This window comes from Engraulis encrasicolus, chromosome 2 (genome assembly GCF_034702125.1).
Source record: "Engraulis encrasicolus isolate BLACKSEA-1 chromosome 2, IST_EnEncr_1.0, whole genome shotgun sequence".
In the NCBI taxonomy this organism is placed as follows: domain Eukaryota; kingdom Metazoa; phylum Chordata; class Actinopteri; order Clupeiformes; family Engraulidae; genus Engraulis; species Engraulis encrasicolus.
The window spans coordinates 35,314,183-35,331,016 of record NC_085858.1 but is presented as its reverse complement, the minus strand read 5'-3'; the positions used below and the strand labels follow the sequence as shown (position 1 = coordinate 35,331,016).

The window sequence follows — 16,834 nt, the reverse complement described above, 5'->3', positions numbered from 1 at the left end:
TATACATACACAAGGAATTTTTCGTCAATTTTCAGTAGCTCTCTCTAAAAAAGGTTTTAAAAAAATGCTAATTATGCTTAAAAAAAAAAAAACATAGCACAGCCAAAACCAAAACTTCTCCTATCATGATATTGTTGAGTTTCAAATTGACTGAGTAGGTAAGCTGCAGTTTATTTCTCACACCTTGGCCAATGAATGTCTTGTTGCTCTGATCTAGTATGGATACACAAGTTCTGTCAAGTACTGTCTGTGAATTCTGTCACAAGTCATTAAGTCAAACATAATCATAAGTCATGAATCATGAGGTCACACAAGTCAAAGCAACTAAGAGGCCCTATTGCTTATCCCTTGAGTGTTGAAATTGCATTGCGTAATGGTGTTTATTTCATCTTCTAGTAGTATCAGTTTACCCAGTGTCTTTCTCCCCCTGAGTTTATTATGGCAATTTAATGCGTATTCACTTTTCCAAACATAGTTGTGACTGGATTTCAAACTCAGAGCCACATGCCTCTAAGAGTGAAACTGAGAATATCGCCATTAGAGATATTTTTTCATTTTTTTGTGATTTTCATTTTTTTTTTTATGAATGTGTGAGTTGAGCTCTGTTCTTTAGAAAACAGTATTGGTTTATGTAAAAGTGTAGTTGGTTTATCCATTTCTGTTTAAATGGGCTAACGTTATGTCTTTTCTATGGGTAAGGGAAACTTTCAGAGCGGATTTCTCTTTGTTCTGCTTTAAGAAGTGCAAACAGTCAAAAGGCCACAAATTCTTCACATCCAAAGTATTTTGGATTCCCATGTATAAGGTATCGTAGAAAGGCTTGGAATCTGCATCAGAATCTATGATAAACTCAACATGCCCCCGGGCCTACTTGTGACCTTTCTTCCTGTGGCTAGTCACATTTCATCCTCTCTAAGCCTTTGTCTTGACATCAAATTGACACTTACATGCTGCACACTTCTCAGCATCATGCATGCATTCCATATATGGCTGTCTGGTGTTTTTGCCATTGGTTGATCAGCATAAACATAAACATTTATGTAATGACAACAGAACAAGTGCAATTATTTGTTTGTTCAATTACTGTCTCCACATGTTCCATCTCATCTGTCTCTCATCATCAGTAATGCGCTCATATGAACATATGCCGCGCTACATTTGTGTACATAAGCAGGTATCACTCACATATGGCGCCTTGTGAGAGACCGGCTACAGACAGACAGCCATGGGTACATGTCAACTTACATCTGTCTGAGTGATTGGTCCTATATCGGTTTGTGTGTGTGTGTGTGTGTGTGTGTGTGTGTGTGTGTGTGTGCGTGCGACGCGTGCGTGTGTGCAAGAGTGTGTGTGTGTGTGTGTGTGTGTGTGTGTGTGTTGGGGGGGGAGGTGTGTGTGTGTGTGTGTGTGTGTGTGTGTTCGAGTGTGTGTGTGCATGTGCGTGCGTGTGTGTGCGTGTGTGTGTGTGTATGTTTGAGTTTGTGTGTGTGTGTGTGTGTGTGTGTGTGTGTGTGTGTGTGTGTGTGTGTGTGTGTGTGTGTGTGTGTGTGTGTGGTGTGTGTGTGTGGTGTGTGTGTGTGTGTGTGTGTGTGTGTGTGTGTATGTTCGAGTGTGTGTGTCTGTGTGTGTGTGTGTCTGTGTGTGTTTGTGTCTGTGTCTGTGTCTGTGTGTCTGTGTGTTTGTTTGAGTGTGTGAAAAAGAGAAGGCGGAGAGATTAACCCCCATGCTACTCCCCAATCCTTGGTTATGAGTTTATAGCGTCTGTCTGGCCATCGCACTGTTTAAACAACAACCTAATTAATCCTGTCTTTATTAGTTTCACTGAGCGAGCGAGCGGTGTGGAGTGGAGTGGGGAGGGCCACAGAGGGGACTCAGGGAGGACGGGGAATCCTGGCAGGACACGCCGAGCCGGGCAGAGAGGGAGGGAGGGAAGGAAGGAGGGAGGGGAGCTATCGAAGGAAGAGCAGAAAGGGTTTAAGAGGAATTTAACAGCTAGACATCGCAGCCTCTGACAAAGAGGCGTAATGGTGACAGGCAGGGCTCTAAGAGTTTAATGGCGATTGGTGAGAGAGAGAGAGAGAGAGAGAGAGAGAGAGAGAGAGAGAGAGAGAGAGAGAGAGAGAGAGAGAGAGAGAGCGCTTGTATAGGCCTGCATTCTTGAAACACACACACACACACACACACACACACACACACACACACACACACACACACACACACACACACACACACACACACACACACACACACACACACACACACACACACACGTGTGCTTTGTAACTGATGAGGACGCTTGGAGCAAAAGCAGGGGAAAGCAGAGAGCAGTTTCATACTGTGAGTGAGAGGATTACACGGTGTGTCTGCCTGGTTCAGCTCAAAAGAGAGATCCCGTACTCCTTCGGAGCTCAGCTTCTTGTTATCCTCGATGGAACAAAGGGCCACAATTGATTGATTAATATGTCCATTGACTTGCTATATAGAGCTTTGTTTGCCACTGTTGAACCCAATACAAATAAGCATACGAAGGGCACCTACTGCCTCCCAGTGTTCATTATGTGAAACTGCAGATGGCAGGCTGGAAGGCAATATTGCAGTGCCTTTCACAAGAGCTCATAAGATGTGAGAGAACAACATTATGAGCTTTAAGAATAGAATCAAAAGTTGGATGAGAGTTTTTTTCTCCATACTTTCCCTATACTTTATCCATCAAAGCTGTGTTATTTCTAAGCTATACTATAGCTTGTTCTTTCCCCACACATATACCTTTGTAATATCATGGTCACTCTTCACGTGTATTCTAACTAATCAATGTAAAACATCAAAACCAGTTGCAAATTTGCATTTGTATTCTAACTTTTGTTTACAAAACACAACCATGAAGCAGTGATATCTGTTCATTTCTCCTGAAACTGTCTGTGTTCACTAGAGAACCCCTCCATTATTCCAGTCACAAATGTAGCCTACCTAATTATGTGCTGAAATCATTTGCACGTTATAGTACAATCAGACTGTGTAACACCTGTGCTCTTTGTCTCTATGTCTTTGTGTGTGTCTGTGTGTTTTCTGTTTGTGTGTGTGTGTGTGTGTGTGTGTGTGTGTGTGTGTGTGTGTGTGTGTGTGTGTGTGTGTGTGTGTGTGTGTGTGTGTGTGTGTGTGTGTGTGTGTGTGTGTGTGTGTGTGTGTGTGTGTGTGTGTGTGTGTGTGCCTGTACCCTGTGCCCATGCCCATGCTTGTGTTTTTGTCCTTGTCTGTGTGTGTGTGGGTGCACATGTCCATGCCTATGTCTGTCTGTTTGTCTGTTCGTCTGTATGTGTGCACACACACCTGTGTGTGTGTCAGGTTGTTTGTGCGGAAGTGCAGCGCGTGCCTGCAGGCCATTGGGCGGTCGGAGCTGATCATGCGGGTGCTGGGGCAGGTCTACCACCTGGGCTGCTTCAGCTGCTGCGAGTGCGAGAGGAGGCTGCAGCGCGGCGACGAGTTTGTGCTGAAGGAGGGACAGCTGCTGTGCCGCGGCGACTACGAGAAGGAGAGGGAGATGCTCGCCGCCATCAGCCCCGCGCCCACAGAGTCTGGTAGGGCTAATGAGAGAGAAACTCAGCAAACAATTACGGCAATAGAGGAACACGGGAAATATAATGCAGTGTTATCGCAACACTGAAAAGGTCAAATTTACCACTGGTCATACTCTCTAAGTGTTAAAATAACACTACAAGAAGGAGAGGGAGATGCTCACCGCCATCAGCCCCGCGCCCACAGAGTCCGGTACGACGACCAGAGACAGAAGTTCAGCAAATATGTAATTATACGGCTACAGAGGATCACAGGAAATAGTGTTATCGCAACACTGAAATTGTCAAATTTAACACTGGTCATACTCCCTATGTTTTAAAATAACACTTCAGATAGGCCTAGGAGAGGGAGATACTCACCGCCATCAGCCCCGCGCCCACAGAGTCCGGTACGACCAGAGAGAGCAACTAAGCAAATATGTAATTATTACGGCTAGAGAGGAGCACAGGAACACTGGAAAAGGTCAAATTTAGCACTGGTTGGTCATACTCTCTCTAAGTGTTGAAATTACTTTCCAACACTTCAAATAGGAGAGGGAGAGATTCGGCGTCATCAGCCCTGTGCTCACAGAGTCTAGTACGACTAGAGAGAAAAATTCAAAATGGCTAGAAAAACACAAGAATTACTTTATATTGCAGTGTTGATTAAACACTGAAAATGTCAAATTTAGAACTAGTGGTCATACTCGTTCTAAGTGCCGAAATAACAATTCAACACTGCAAATAGGGGGAGGGAGATACTCACCCTCAGGAAACCATCGTCTACAAAGTACACTATGCAGTGTTGACATAGAGCACTGAAAAAGTTAAATTTAAGAGTCTGTCCATTTAGTCTTATTTGTAAAGGAGGGAACCATGCATCAGCCCCGCACCCACTGAGTCCGGTACACATGTGGAAACCGATAGTCTGCTCTGTAAACTTCACAGTGTTTGATATAGAGGACTGGCAGAGTTAAATTAAAGAGTCTGTCCATTTAGTCTTATTTGTACCAAAGGAGGGAAGGGAGCCAACTATCAGCCCTGCACACATGAGGAAACCATAGTCTGCTCTGCACAGTAAACTTTACAGTGCTGATTCTAGACTGAAAGACTTGAATTTAACATACACAGTGCTTGTCCATTTGGAACCATTTAGGGTGTCTTATTATCATACCAACTAAAGGATGGAACCATGGATGTCAGGATGTCAACACAAATTATTATTATTTATTTATTTATTTTTATTTACACTTTTACACATATCACACAAACATCACACAGAGTGGACAGCGCTTGTCCACAAGACAAAGGAAAACAACAACAAAAATACATACAAAACACACAATGATAATAGTCATAATAATATAATACAATTGTATTAAAAACTCTATTACGGCCTACTTAACACACCCTGTGCCAGAATTAAGGACAGATTATTTCCTTTGCAACGTGGATTTGGGATTGTGAATGAGTTGCGGGTGGCAATGTTCTGAATAGCGCCAGTCTTTTCCTTAAGACTAATCCTAAAACTAATCGGTGTAAATGCAAGTTACTGTAGGCTTTACACCTAGTGATGAATGCACACCATTGTACAAGAATGCCCCCCCATTTCATGTGAAAACAATGACCAAAGAACAGACATTTCCAATAAAAAAATAATGTGTCAGATGTCGACAGGGATGCATACCTGGGATTTGAGGGATCACACATGTTTTTTTCCTGCTATGCAACTCATATCATGCCATACATTTGCACGCTATTACGGACTACAGTATCTGCTTAATGGTTAAATGAGCATATTAGGGTATTTTTGATGGTAGTCTACCATTCATGTTGATCTGCACCCCTGGATGTCACCATATCTACTGTACCGCCGTGTTTCAGTCCCTTGACATACCCTTTGATGGGGGATGTCTTATTTTAATATGAAAATATTAATAATCTGCATTTCCAAAGGTAGATACTAAAACTGCCCTGTAAATAATGTGGACTTTCCAAGACCTTTCAAATGTGTCACTGGGAATCAATCTCTGATTTCTATTTTTTTTTAATCTAATTTATCAAAGAATCCTGTACATAAATATACAATTCTAAATGAGCAAATTTCATTTATGGAAAATATTTACATTCAAGATGATTAACCATTTATCTGATTTTTTAAATGTTTTTTATGCATGGATGATTATTACATTTCTAAAATATAAAAAAATGTGTCATAAGTTTACTATGTCGGTTTTTTTCTTTTAGAATAATTGAAATCAAAAACCTATTTTTCTTATTAGGAGTGTACAGGGGAATGTTATCAATTCATTGCTGTCTTTCCATTCTACTGTAATGCCACCATGAACAGTCAACATCAAAGATTGTGTTACATGTAGAATGACAAGAAATAATTAAAAAATGAAACCTAACAAATGTTCTATGTAACTGCACTTTCTATAAAACTACTTTCTAACTACTACTATACTTTCTATAAAACTACTACTTTCTATAAAACTATGTAACTTACATGCATGTTGAGATGTTTGCAAGAATAGCAATGCAGCAAATACCGAGACACCTAATAAAATAGTTTTTTTGTACGGTATGTTTGATACTTGTGTACATGTATATTTAACACATATGCTTTTGTCAACAGTGAAGAGTGAGGATGAGGATGGAGGGGGCAACTCGCTGGTGGGGAAGGGAGGAGAGGACAGCAAGGAGCACAAGCGCTCGAAGCGGCCGCGCACCATCCTCACCACACAGCAGCGGCGAGCCTTCAAGGCCTCCTTCGAGGTCTCCTCCAAACCCTGCCGAAAGGTGAGCTCAGCTGGCGCCTTGTGCTTGACTGTCTGTGACAGACATTTTAGTCAGACATTTACTTTTTTTTAGATATTTTTTTGGTCTTATACAACTGTACTGATGATAGAACAGTGTACAGGAAGCGAATGAGTAGAGAGATGGGGAGGGGTCGGCAAAGGACCCGGGCCGGGAATTGAACCCGGGTCGCCAGCGTAGTGACCCAGTGCCCTCCCCTATACTCATTTATTCAATTGTGTATCTATTACACATCATAATACGCAGGTGTGAGATAGCTCAGTCCAGGTATATCTGAAGAATCTCCTTTGTATGTCGTATTTCTGCTTTTTATGTTTCATCCTACAGGGGTACAATATACTCTCCAGAGTAAGGAAAAATAAAAGCAGACACTGAATAGACATTTAGGGAAATACTCTTGAGTTTGGATTCATACAACACAACTATTATTTATTGGTAACACTACCCCTGTCTTGTAGCCTCGGACGGGCCTGTTCTCTCTTTGCTATGACAATCCTGAGTGCCATAACAGTGTGATACTTGGTCATTACAATACAATTTTGGTGATATGGTTATTACATAGACAGTACGCAAACGGCTAAGAGTAAACATTACACACTGTGGATGATTCCCATTGTGAGGGCTGACTGACAGATCCGGAGCTAAACTGGTGGTCTTTCCCTCACCGTAGGTGCGGGAGTCCTTAGCCGCAGAGACGGGGCTGACTGTGCGGGTGGTGCAAGTTTGGTTCCAGAACCAGAGAGCAAAGGTGAGTGCTTCGCCTGCACGTAACACTAAACAACATAAAGAAAAAAGATCTTTGGTTCCACTGATGTGACTGTTTATCACTTATCCTGGGCCCAAACCTTATGCCTCTAATATCTACTCATGTCCTCTTTAAACTTATTTCATTTTCTGTACATCTACTCATTTTCTCTATTCTTTGTAGTTTCTTCTTTTGTCTTCTTGCTATTCTTTCTGGTTTCTTTCTCTCTTTTCTACTTCACTTTTTATTTTCATCTTTAACATTGATGTTTATCCATTTGTTAAGCACTTTGAGCTGCATCCCTTGTATGATATTGTGCTATACAAATACAGTTTTTATAATTATTATTATTATTAAAACTCATGGCTTTTATGACATATGTTCAGTATCGTTACTTCATGCACAACAGATGCCTTCTTATCGCCATCTCGTCCCCCGGCGATCTTGGATTACAGTACATGTTCTAATTCTGAAGTCCTGATTTTCATAAAAAATGCAACATGTCTTGCCATACCGCGGCAGTATAAAATAATCCTCTCAGACACCACTAAATTCTGTGAACTGCATTAGGAAAGGAGCCTTGAGCCAGTGCTTACTTGGTAGCTCTGTGAAATCCAATAACACAGAGGAGCCACCGCTCAAACGTAATTGAACTGAATTAATGAATGTGTGCTTGTGTCAGTCAGTCAGTCAGTCAGTCAGTCAGTGGGTGAGGGCGGCTGACTCCCTGCCTGCGTGTTGGTTTGGTTTCAGATGAAGAAGATTGCCCGCCGGCAGCAGCAGCAGCAACAGCAGCAGCAGCAGGAGCAGGAGCAGCTACGAGGCGGCAGGAGAGGGACGAGCCGTGGGGGACAGCAGAGCAACGACGACAGCGAGGGTGAGGGTGACGGACAGTGGAAGCACAAAAGCAAACAAACCTCCACAAAAACACACGCTCAGCTCACAAACTGAGCCATTTCATATTTTGATATACATCTTTAGCTGCAAAACATACTTTACTCCCACTACTCACATACTGTACAATTAGTCAGACAAGTAAATGCAGTTACATTACTTATTAAAATATTCATGAAAAGATCAATTTGGGAATGGTTCAGCATAGTTGCAATGAGCAGCATATGTAGGGTAGTTCCAATGCCTGCTCTGGCTACAAATCTACTGTACTTTTAATAACAACTAGTAACATTAATATCAGTAATGGGCCCATACAAACCTTTGTTTATACTGTAAGTGAAGATGGCAAAGAAGGGTAAGTGAAGAGGAAAAGATGACCGCCATTGAAGCTCAATGTTTTTATTCTTGTCTTATAGATGGTTCCAGTGGTCACGGATTGGACGGTCTGCTGGCGTATCCTCAGCTGCATCGACAGCAGCTCCTGGCGCTGGATCCAAACATTTACGGAGCGGACCAGTTCCGCCACGGGCTCACGCCACCACAGCTGGGCCCGGACCAAATGCACGCCTATGGTGAGTTTAAAGTGGAAGGGCTGTTGACCTACACACAGTCTTTGGGCTGCTTAATTGCATGAACACAATAAAGCTCCCCTTTTCTCTTGCAATATATTCTTTTTATGTATTTGTTTTTTATTCTTCAATCCTGCTTGTCTTTTATAGCCTACTCTACAGATCTAAGGTATTTTTTAGCGTTTGCCGTGAAAATGATCCCCATAATCACCATAAAAGCTTCTTTTCAGTTCCCCTACAACATTCCTTTGATTAAACTGGTGGTGTGCTGCTGTTTGTCTCCATTCCTGTCTGTTGCCGTAGACTCCGAAACCGTGTTCCACGACCTGGACAGTGATGGAAGCCTCAGCCAGCTCGGTGACTGTCTCCTAGCAACAGCGGAGGGGGGTCTATTAACAGGGCGCTTGGGAAATCCAATCGATCGCCTCTACTCCATGCAGAACTCCTACTTCACTTCGTGACCCCAGCACCCTAAACCACCCAACCCCGAAGTTGACCTTGACCCCGCACCGTCTCCACCAGCGCTGGAGGTCGGACAGATGATGAGAAAGGGGCCTTGCCATAATTGGTTTGTTGCTCATATGAAAGAAGTCCATATTGCGCTGTCAAGAGACTGAGTTTTACTCAACACCAGGACATAGGCTAAACCTTACGTAGATGGAGGAACTCCCACATTGTTTGTTTTGTACTCTACTGAGAAAAAAAAGAACGCATTTTAGGAGACTGCAAAGCTATTGTTTTGGTTTCCCATTGTTTATGAATTTCAAAGGACATCACACACTGATGCTGAATCAATATTGATACATATTCTGGTAAATTAGAAGCACTTTTTGAGGATGCAAGTTCAGTACACAAATTTGTCCAAGAGTATTATTCGTAATTACCCAGAAAATGTTAATGTTGCCAAGACTTTTCATAACGTTGCTACACCAGAGAACTACTAAAAAAACAATATGATCTGATATAATTGGTAAAAGCCAATTGGAAGAATACATTATTTCATGGTAGTGAAAAGAAACTGGAGCAAAGATATAACACAAAGTTTACTGGCTCCAATTTTGTAAAGAGAATGTTTGTTTTAAACATTGACTTGGCAGGTTCGGCCCAAATTACAGTACATATCAGCATTGCCATCATCTGAGCTACCGCACTTCGCTCACAGACAGTAAATTGTGGGTCTCCTTCATTTGGTGTGTACAATCAGCTTTGCATGGAAATTATAGCTGTTTTTTTTCAGATATGACTTTAGAAACGGGGATTTTTCAGACATGATGTCTAAAAACTCTTGCTGTCTATGAAAAGACAAAGCGTGGCAGTCGGTATTTGCACATAAAGTGGTGTTGCAGTAATCTTATAATTTTCAAAAGGATATTGCATCTCTCAAGGCCATATAATGACTTGAGACTTGTAGCCTGAAAATCATGGAAAGTCTGGGCAATCTAAACATTTTTCAGTATTTGCCTTTGTGTAACTGTTGACATGAACTTGATCATTTCATACCGTTAGTGAAATAATCGGGCCCAAGGAAAGAAATGAGGGTGAAAAAAAAATCTTATTTGCATATTGAACGTGTCATTTCAAATATCGTGCACGTCCCCTTATTCAACAAGACTACTGGAAAAGATAAGGAATAATGATTGTATGGCTTTATGTCTATCTGATTGTATAACATATGAGGTGCTTCTCTCATTTCTTTTGTTTGTAGGCATAATCCTAATCCCCTCAAAGGTCTGCCTTAATATAGGCAATGCATGGCTATCCGTTCTTGACCTCATACCGTAGTAATATGTTACTAATTAAATGGTAAAGCACTTAAGAGACTACGAGGTTAGCGAGGGAGTCTCGATGAGGATCATGGCTCACACATACTGCAGTCGTGCGGGAAATATAAAGGGGGATGACGAGGGAGAGTTGTGGGCTTCAGAGGCTCAAGTAGGAGTGAACCTCACAGTATCAAATAGGATCTTGGAATCACCCATGACTAACAGGTTGCCATGGTGCGCATGATAGAAGAATGTGAAATAAATTCTGGAATATCGAGACGTGAAGAGAGCAGACTGACTCAGGTTATGTGTGCTGGATCTGTACACTGTAAACAGTGAAGCATGAAACCAATGTTAAAAATGAAAAGGGAGTGCAACAAGGATTGCACTATTTTTCCGAGTGTGGTGATCATATTCGGTAACACATAGTTACAATTTGAATGAATCGATGTAAAGGTATTCATGCAGTACAAATGCGTTTTTTTGGTTCTATGCTTAACATTTTACAGAGTAGATCACCATTAGTGTATTAGTCACGATAGGTTTTACATGGAAGTTTATTTAAAACATGTTCTGGTAGTACTTGTGCTATAATTTCAGAAGAAAGTTAGTATTGTTTAGTCCCACCACTGTGACATAATAGAAAAAACGACTTAGGTTTGATTAGTGCATTTACAGTACGTCATTCATAGATCAGATCAGACCAATAATATTGGCCATTGCAAGTGCAGACACAAGGCCACAGTGTGTATCTAGTCAGAAACACACACACACACACACACACACACACACACACACACACACACACACACACACACACACACACACACACACACACACACACACACACACACACACACACACACACACACACACACACACACGGAAAGGACAGAATAAGAGAAAAATGATCAGGGTCTACTACTACTACTACAGGGTTGTTTTTTTAAAAGACAGGTAGAAACAGGGTTCACCTCTTTGACTTATACTGTATTTGGTTTTGTTTTTTTTCTTTCCCCCTTGTCTCCTGGACAATGTGACTTAAGTTATCAGGATAGTGCAGGGCGACTGGAAATAGTGTGATGCTGAAACATTTGTGTCCCAATGTAAAAATAAAATGTGTTTGTATAATTACTGTCATCTTAACTATCACCACTACTGTTAATGGATGTAGTCACTCCTCATTTCCCTTTGTATTAGTATATGATGCTTATAGATATTTTGTACTTTTCCTTGTGCTCGTGGTCATAAATATTGGAGTATTTATTTTGCAGCATGTTGAACCAGCAAGAAAACACAGATTACTGATAAGTGTACCATTTCCATAAACAATGGACGTCGTTCTAAGGATATTTTACATATTGACCATATAAAATATGAAGGACCAAATACCACTTTTCCCTTTGCAGTTATTGGCATGTGATGCTTCATGGTTACTCAATGTGTTATAATAAGACATCTCGATCTCGGTAATAACCATTGTCTGACAATTGTCTCAAATGCCACCCCACAACGGTTAATCATTTTTGTTAATTCTACTGAGTGTCATTTTTTATGTGACTGCTGTTATCCTTGCATCACAACATATTTTTTAAAATCAAGACACAACTATTGTACAGTTGTATCATTGATCCCAAATGTTCAGTCTAACAGTACAATAATTGTCACTTAAAAAAAGTAAAAGAAATGTCTTGTTCCGAAACAGTTGTTCCGCATGGCTGCCCTGGGATTTAATGGCTCATCTGACACGTTCTGCTTACTAGTCAAAGGACTCATAACTCTGCATCCTCCCTGTGTCCGTGTCAGTGGTCAAAGACAGCATGACACCATACATCCCTCTTTGTCTTGTCATACCACACTTTATTTAGCCCTCACCCCTGCCCACACACTAGTACCCTGAGAAAAACCACAGGCAGCTCACATTCCTTTGGAAATATTAGACCTGTGTTGGTGGTGGTAAAAAAAAATCAAGTTATAAAACTTTGCTCTAGTAATTCTTGAGATATGTGTATTACATGGTATGTACTTTGTAATTACCACCTTTTTAGCTGTTAGATAACATGTAACTTCTTCCAGTTACATTGTAGTTATGCAGAAAGTACACAGTAATTACCGTACCGTAAAGTAAAGTGTTCCCTAAAACCTTATAAACATGCTGAACAGTGCACATCTAAAAAGGTGCTTTCCAGTGTCCAGTAGTGTTGACCATGACCCTGATCAAAGTGTGGCTCTTCCACTCTACTCATTATCTGGTCATGCTTACTACCCGCAAGTTAAACATTAACATAAAAGCAGCAGAGAGTAAAGGCAACGAGATGCCCCTTCAGCAACACACACTCTGCAAGTCACAACATGATTATGACTTAAGACAGTGTTTTTTTTTCTTCTTAAAGCACCCCCTTACCTGTGCCCGACTAGACACGCACCCCCAACCCAACATTTCTACACGTGTATACGTTCCAAAAAAAAAAAAGATTAATTAGAAATTAAGTGATCAATTACAATGCTTCATCGGTGAGACATTTATCAATACCTTAATGACTTCAAATGGGGACCAAAGCAAGTATTCATTTGGTTTTGATTTTCCCCAATTATAATATTCGTAAGCAGAATTTTGGTCACAAACTCAACAACACAAATAAAATTCAGCGGATCACCTGCAATCTCTAGCGCACCCCAGGTTAGGAATGACTGACCTAAGAAGTTCAAGAAGCAAACTGCATTGAAACCTCAAGTTCTTTATTCTTCGAATCACAATATCAAAATCTAACATAGATGTGTCCTAAGCAGCATCTGCTGTAGAGATTCCAAAATAAAAGTTGCAAGTACAGTACTGTACACTAGTTTGTAACAGAAATACTGTATCATGTCTGGTAAGTTAAAAACTACTGTCAGCACAACAGATGTTTTTTGAAAAAAATGTTTATTATTACATGCTTGGACATATAAATACATTATCAGTCATTATAGAACGGCTCAAGTACAGGAGGTGTAATTATAAAACGTTGATCACAAAAAAAAAGTACAGGAGGTGTGAATGTGGTTGTGCAAAACAACGACTGCTGTAAGTGAATGCTGAGATGCTCAGCAATGGCCATTCTTACAGCACACTGAGCCAGCAAGGTTCAGGAAGCACTTCCAGGTTTGAAAGAAATCTGCAGCTTATTTTGAAGGCAGTAGTGGGTGATGTTACGATGGCTGAGGTGCTTCTGCGGCTGTTGAAATTACACAAACAAACAAACAAACAAAATAACCTCAAGGTAAGCACGGCACAAGGTAAGAAGCGAGACATTTTTGTATGAAATCAGACTCTCAAAGAAGTTACTGGGGAGCCCCCTCATGGCCAAAGATTGCAAAATGACAGTTGTATGGAATATTATGCTAGGATATTCTAGAATCATGTGCTCATTGTTGTCTCTACAGAAAAGAGCACAGTCCCTGTCTATCAGATGAATGCATGGCTATGTTTGAAAGTATGTAGAGTAGAACATAATGGAATGGCTTTTATTCTATTTTATTCTACACTCTTTCAGAAAGTACACATTTAGGTAAGCACAGGTGCCCTGTCCACAACCCAAAAAAAGTAAGTGTAAAATCAGATTCTGTCACACATGAAAACGACAATGCACTCCTAAATTAAGAAAAAGTCTGCTCTTTTTGTATTCCAATTCCAATTGTATTCCAATTTAAATGTGCTCCTTCCCATAAGCTTAATTTCTCTTATTATGGGGACTCGACTTCATCATGCCAATACTGTCTGTGACCATACTGTGATCATAACATGTAAATTGACAGACTAAAGGTCCTGGGGTGAAATAAATTCATTCATTCATTAACCTTCACAAACAATCAACGGACTGTCCGTATTATCACATAAACAGAACAGAAGTTGACCAACTAAAAGTGATGGGGTACATACATGAATTCATCCATCTTCACAAAGAAAGTGTGAAGAGAAAGAAGTGAACGGGCACGGCACTTTGCACAAAATGAGGAGGAGTTCTGTTATTAGTGTTGTCCTCTTCTGTTTTATACAAATGCAGTGTTTGACTACTTGATTTGTGTATTGCGGGATTAATGTTTCATTGTTAATATGTATGTGGTGAAACGGAAGTATTCGTATTCGTAAACAACTACAGTAACAAGAGGAGTAGGGGCATGAGCGTACCTGCAGCACTAATGTCGACAGTCTCGGCGCAGGCTATGAAGCGGGCCACCTGTGCCGAACACACCTGGGCATCCGACTGGTTCTCCCGCAGGCAGCGCTCAAACTGCATGAACTCTCCAGCGCAGTCTGTCCGGATCTTCTGGATCACTGGGCTGCCAACAGTGAAGCAATTACCACTTTTGCGTGTGTTTCTTTTGTATCGGCAAGTGATGTATGCTATTATTATGTCCGCGATTGTGATAGATGAAATGTAATGTGATGTACTGTAATTCAATGTAATGTAAACATCTCAAAAGAAAGTTAGTAACCTACTGTTTGGATTCACAATATCAGACCACCAATTTGGTCAATTCATCATTAACGCATCATCTGCCTAGGCAGCACAACATGTCCATTTGTATCTTCTGTATCAATGTACTGCTGATGCATGAGCCGTTACAAAGACATGACCGCAATCTTGACTAGACTACTGTGTGAAAATGCCTATCACATACGACTGGTCTAGGGCGCTGTAAGCTGCTGAAATGTAATATGATTGCAACGTCACTGCACTGATGTAAGGCCACCAAAAATTATGAAGACATTTATTAGAACCAGCGCTGTGGTACTTGAGTCCAGAGTCCAGACTCAAGTCCGTTTTTCTATGGACTTGGACTTGTCTTGAACTCACTATTAGTTGGACTGGCACTTGTCTTGGACTCTGATTCTGGTCTTGACAAATTAAGCTTTTGGACTCGCCCAGGTCTGTATTTAATATTTAGGTTAGAACACTGGCCATCATAGATTCTGTGTGGAGTGGAGCTTGAAGTCCAATAATATACACAACTTTGTCTTCATATCCATGTCATGTCATGGGTTACCTTCAAGCATTCACATTAACGGCATTCATCCTTTCCTTTTCATTAACACTGATCAACATGTGTCTCGGACTTGACTTGGACTCAGTCCTCTTGACTTGGACTCAGAACCTCGTTGGAATCTGACTTGTCTCTGACTTGACTTGGACTCAGAACCTCGTTGGAATCTGACTTGTCTCTGACTTGACTGGTCCTGGTCTCTGACTTGTCCTTGACTCTACAAAGGTGGACTTGACTACAGTCCTGATTACAACTGTTTTTTTTTGTTTTGTTTTTTTAACTCCAGTGTACATAGTATCCAGCAGCTGCATTGACAGCTGCACAAATGTCACAGAGTTTGACATACTTAGTAGTAGTCTTAGTAACTTACTGTGAGGATGTGCAGTGTGCTACTTTCAGTTTAAGTTCATGGCACGTCTCCTGCCACGTTGAGGGGTTGGAGGACACACAGGCCCCATACGCCTCCATCTCCTTGTGGCAGAACCGAGCCGTGATCTCCATGGCAGCCTGCCTGTTGTTCAAAACAGTGAGAAGAAAACAACAGTAAGTCAAGTGCAACATGACGTACCACATGACTGCGACATAAAGTATCCAATGTAAAATAGAATGAATGAATAGAATGATTGCCTTATGGCAATACTGAATGGGGCACACAGGCAGTTGAATGGGTCATGATGATGATGAATGAATGACACACAGCAAAGGGATTGAGTCTGATAGGTATCCAGGCCTATACAAAAAAGGTAACCAGGCCTGCTGCTATATACTGATATAAAGTTTTCGGGCCTGCAAAACTAACCCGAAGACAAAAGCAAGAGAAGGATCGAATATAACGAGGATGTTGGATGTGAAATGGCGTGCACGAGATGAGAGAACCAACCATAGGCTAAAGTTAAAACTAGGCATGTGGCATTAACCAATGATACAGAAACAAGTCATATTCAAGACAGTGGGAACACTACAGGCAATGATGTGCATGCTAACGTGCTGCATTCAATAATACAGTCGAGTAAACCAATGTGTTCAGTTCACTCTATTACAGATTGTGCAAATATTTTGGGCGTCATTATTTGGCAGTTAATACTCACATGATTGAAAAAGGATTGCTGAGTAGAACAAATGCCAAGGTTATTCACGTTGACAAGCCTCCGCTCGACAGGAACCTACACATGGGTAGAGTAGACAACGCCTCTCGCAACCGGAGTGGCTGTGTTGCTGTCTTACGTAGCCACGCAGCTGAAATAATTGGTGTTTCCAAATGTCCGTCACATCCTCATGCGATATGGGCACTTCTTGTAGCATTTGTCGTCAGACATCACATTACAACTGCAATGAATGACTACTACCACTGACATAAAGAATAAAAACAATTCGATGGCTGGACGGGGCATGTGCAACTCATGCTCCTGTCACGCTTGCTCTTTCTGTTGTCATAGTGACAACTCTATGCCGGAAGTGTCGTGGAGG

At 41.2% G+C, this 16,834-nt stretch overlaps 2 protein-coding genes across 3 annotated transcripts in view; one reads left to right on the top strand and one right to left on the bottom strand.

The window, feature by feature from the left end:
* The window catches only part of lmx1al (LIM homeobox transcription factor 1, alpha-like), a 26,989-nt gene extending 17,949 nt beyond the window's left edge, over positions 1 to 9,040 (top strand). For both annotated transcript variants that reach the window (XM_063215138.1, XM_063215145.1), the window contains exons 4-9: positions 3,343 to 3,575; positions 6,190 to 6,353; positions 7,042 to 7,119; positions 7,870 to 7,993; positions 8,427 to 8,582; positions 8,883 to 9,040. In XM_063215138.1, the coding sequence (XP_063071208.1) occupies positions 3,343 to 3,575; positions 6,190 to 6,353; positions 7,042 to 7,119; positions 7,870 to 7,993; positions 8,427 to 8,582; positions 8,883 to 9,040 (913 nt within the window). The remainder of the gene's footprint in view (positions 1 to 3,342; positions 3,576 to 6,189; positions 6,354 to 7,041; positions 7,120 to 7,869; positions 7,994 to 8,426; positions 8,583 to 8,882) is intronic.
* A 4,206-nt stretch (positions 9,041 to 13,246) lies between these two features.
* Positions 13,247 to 16,794, bottom strand: LOC134438035 (coiled-coil-helix-coiled-coil-helix domain-containing protein 5). The gene is made up of 4 exons (XM_063187625.1): positions 16,456 to 16,794; positions 15,738 to 15,878; positions 14,511 to 14,662; positions 13,247 to 13,557 (listed from the first exon to the last, which is right to left on the bottom strand). Coding segments are annotated over exons 1-4 (321 nt in total). The 5' UTR covers positions 16,458 to 16,794; the 3' UTR covers positions 13,247 to 13,531.
* Positions 16,795 to 16,834: the final 40 nt, after the last annotated feature.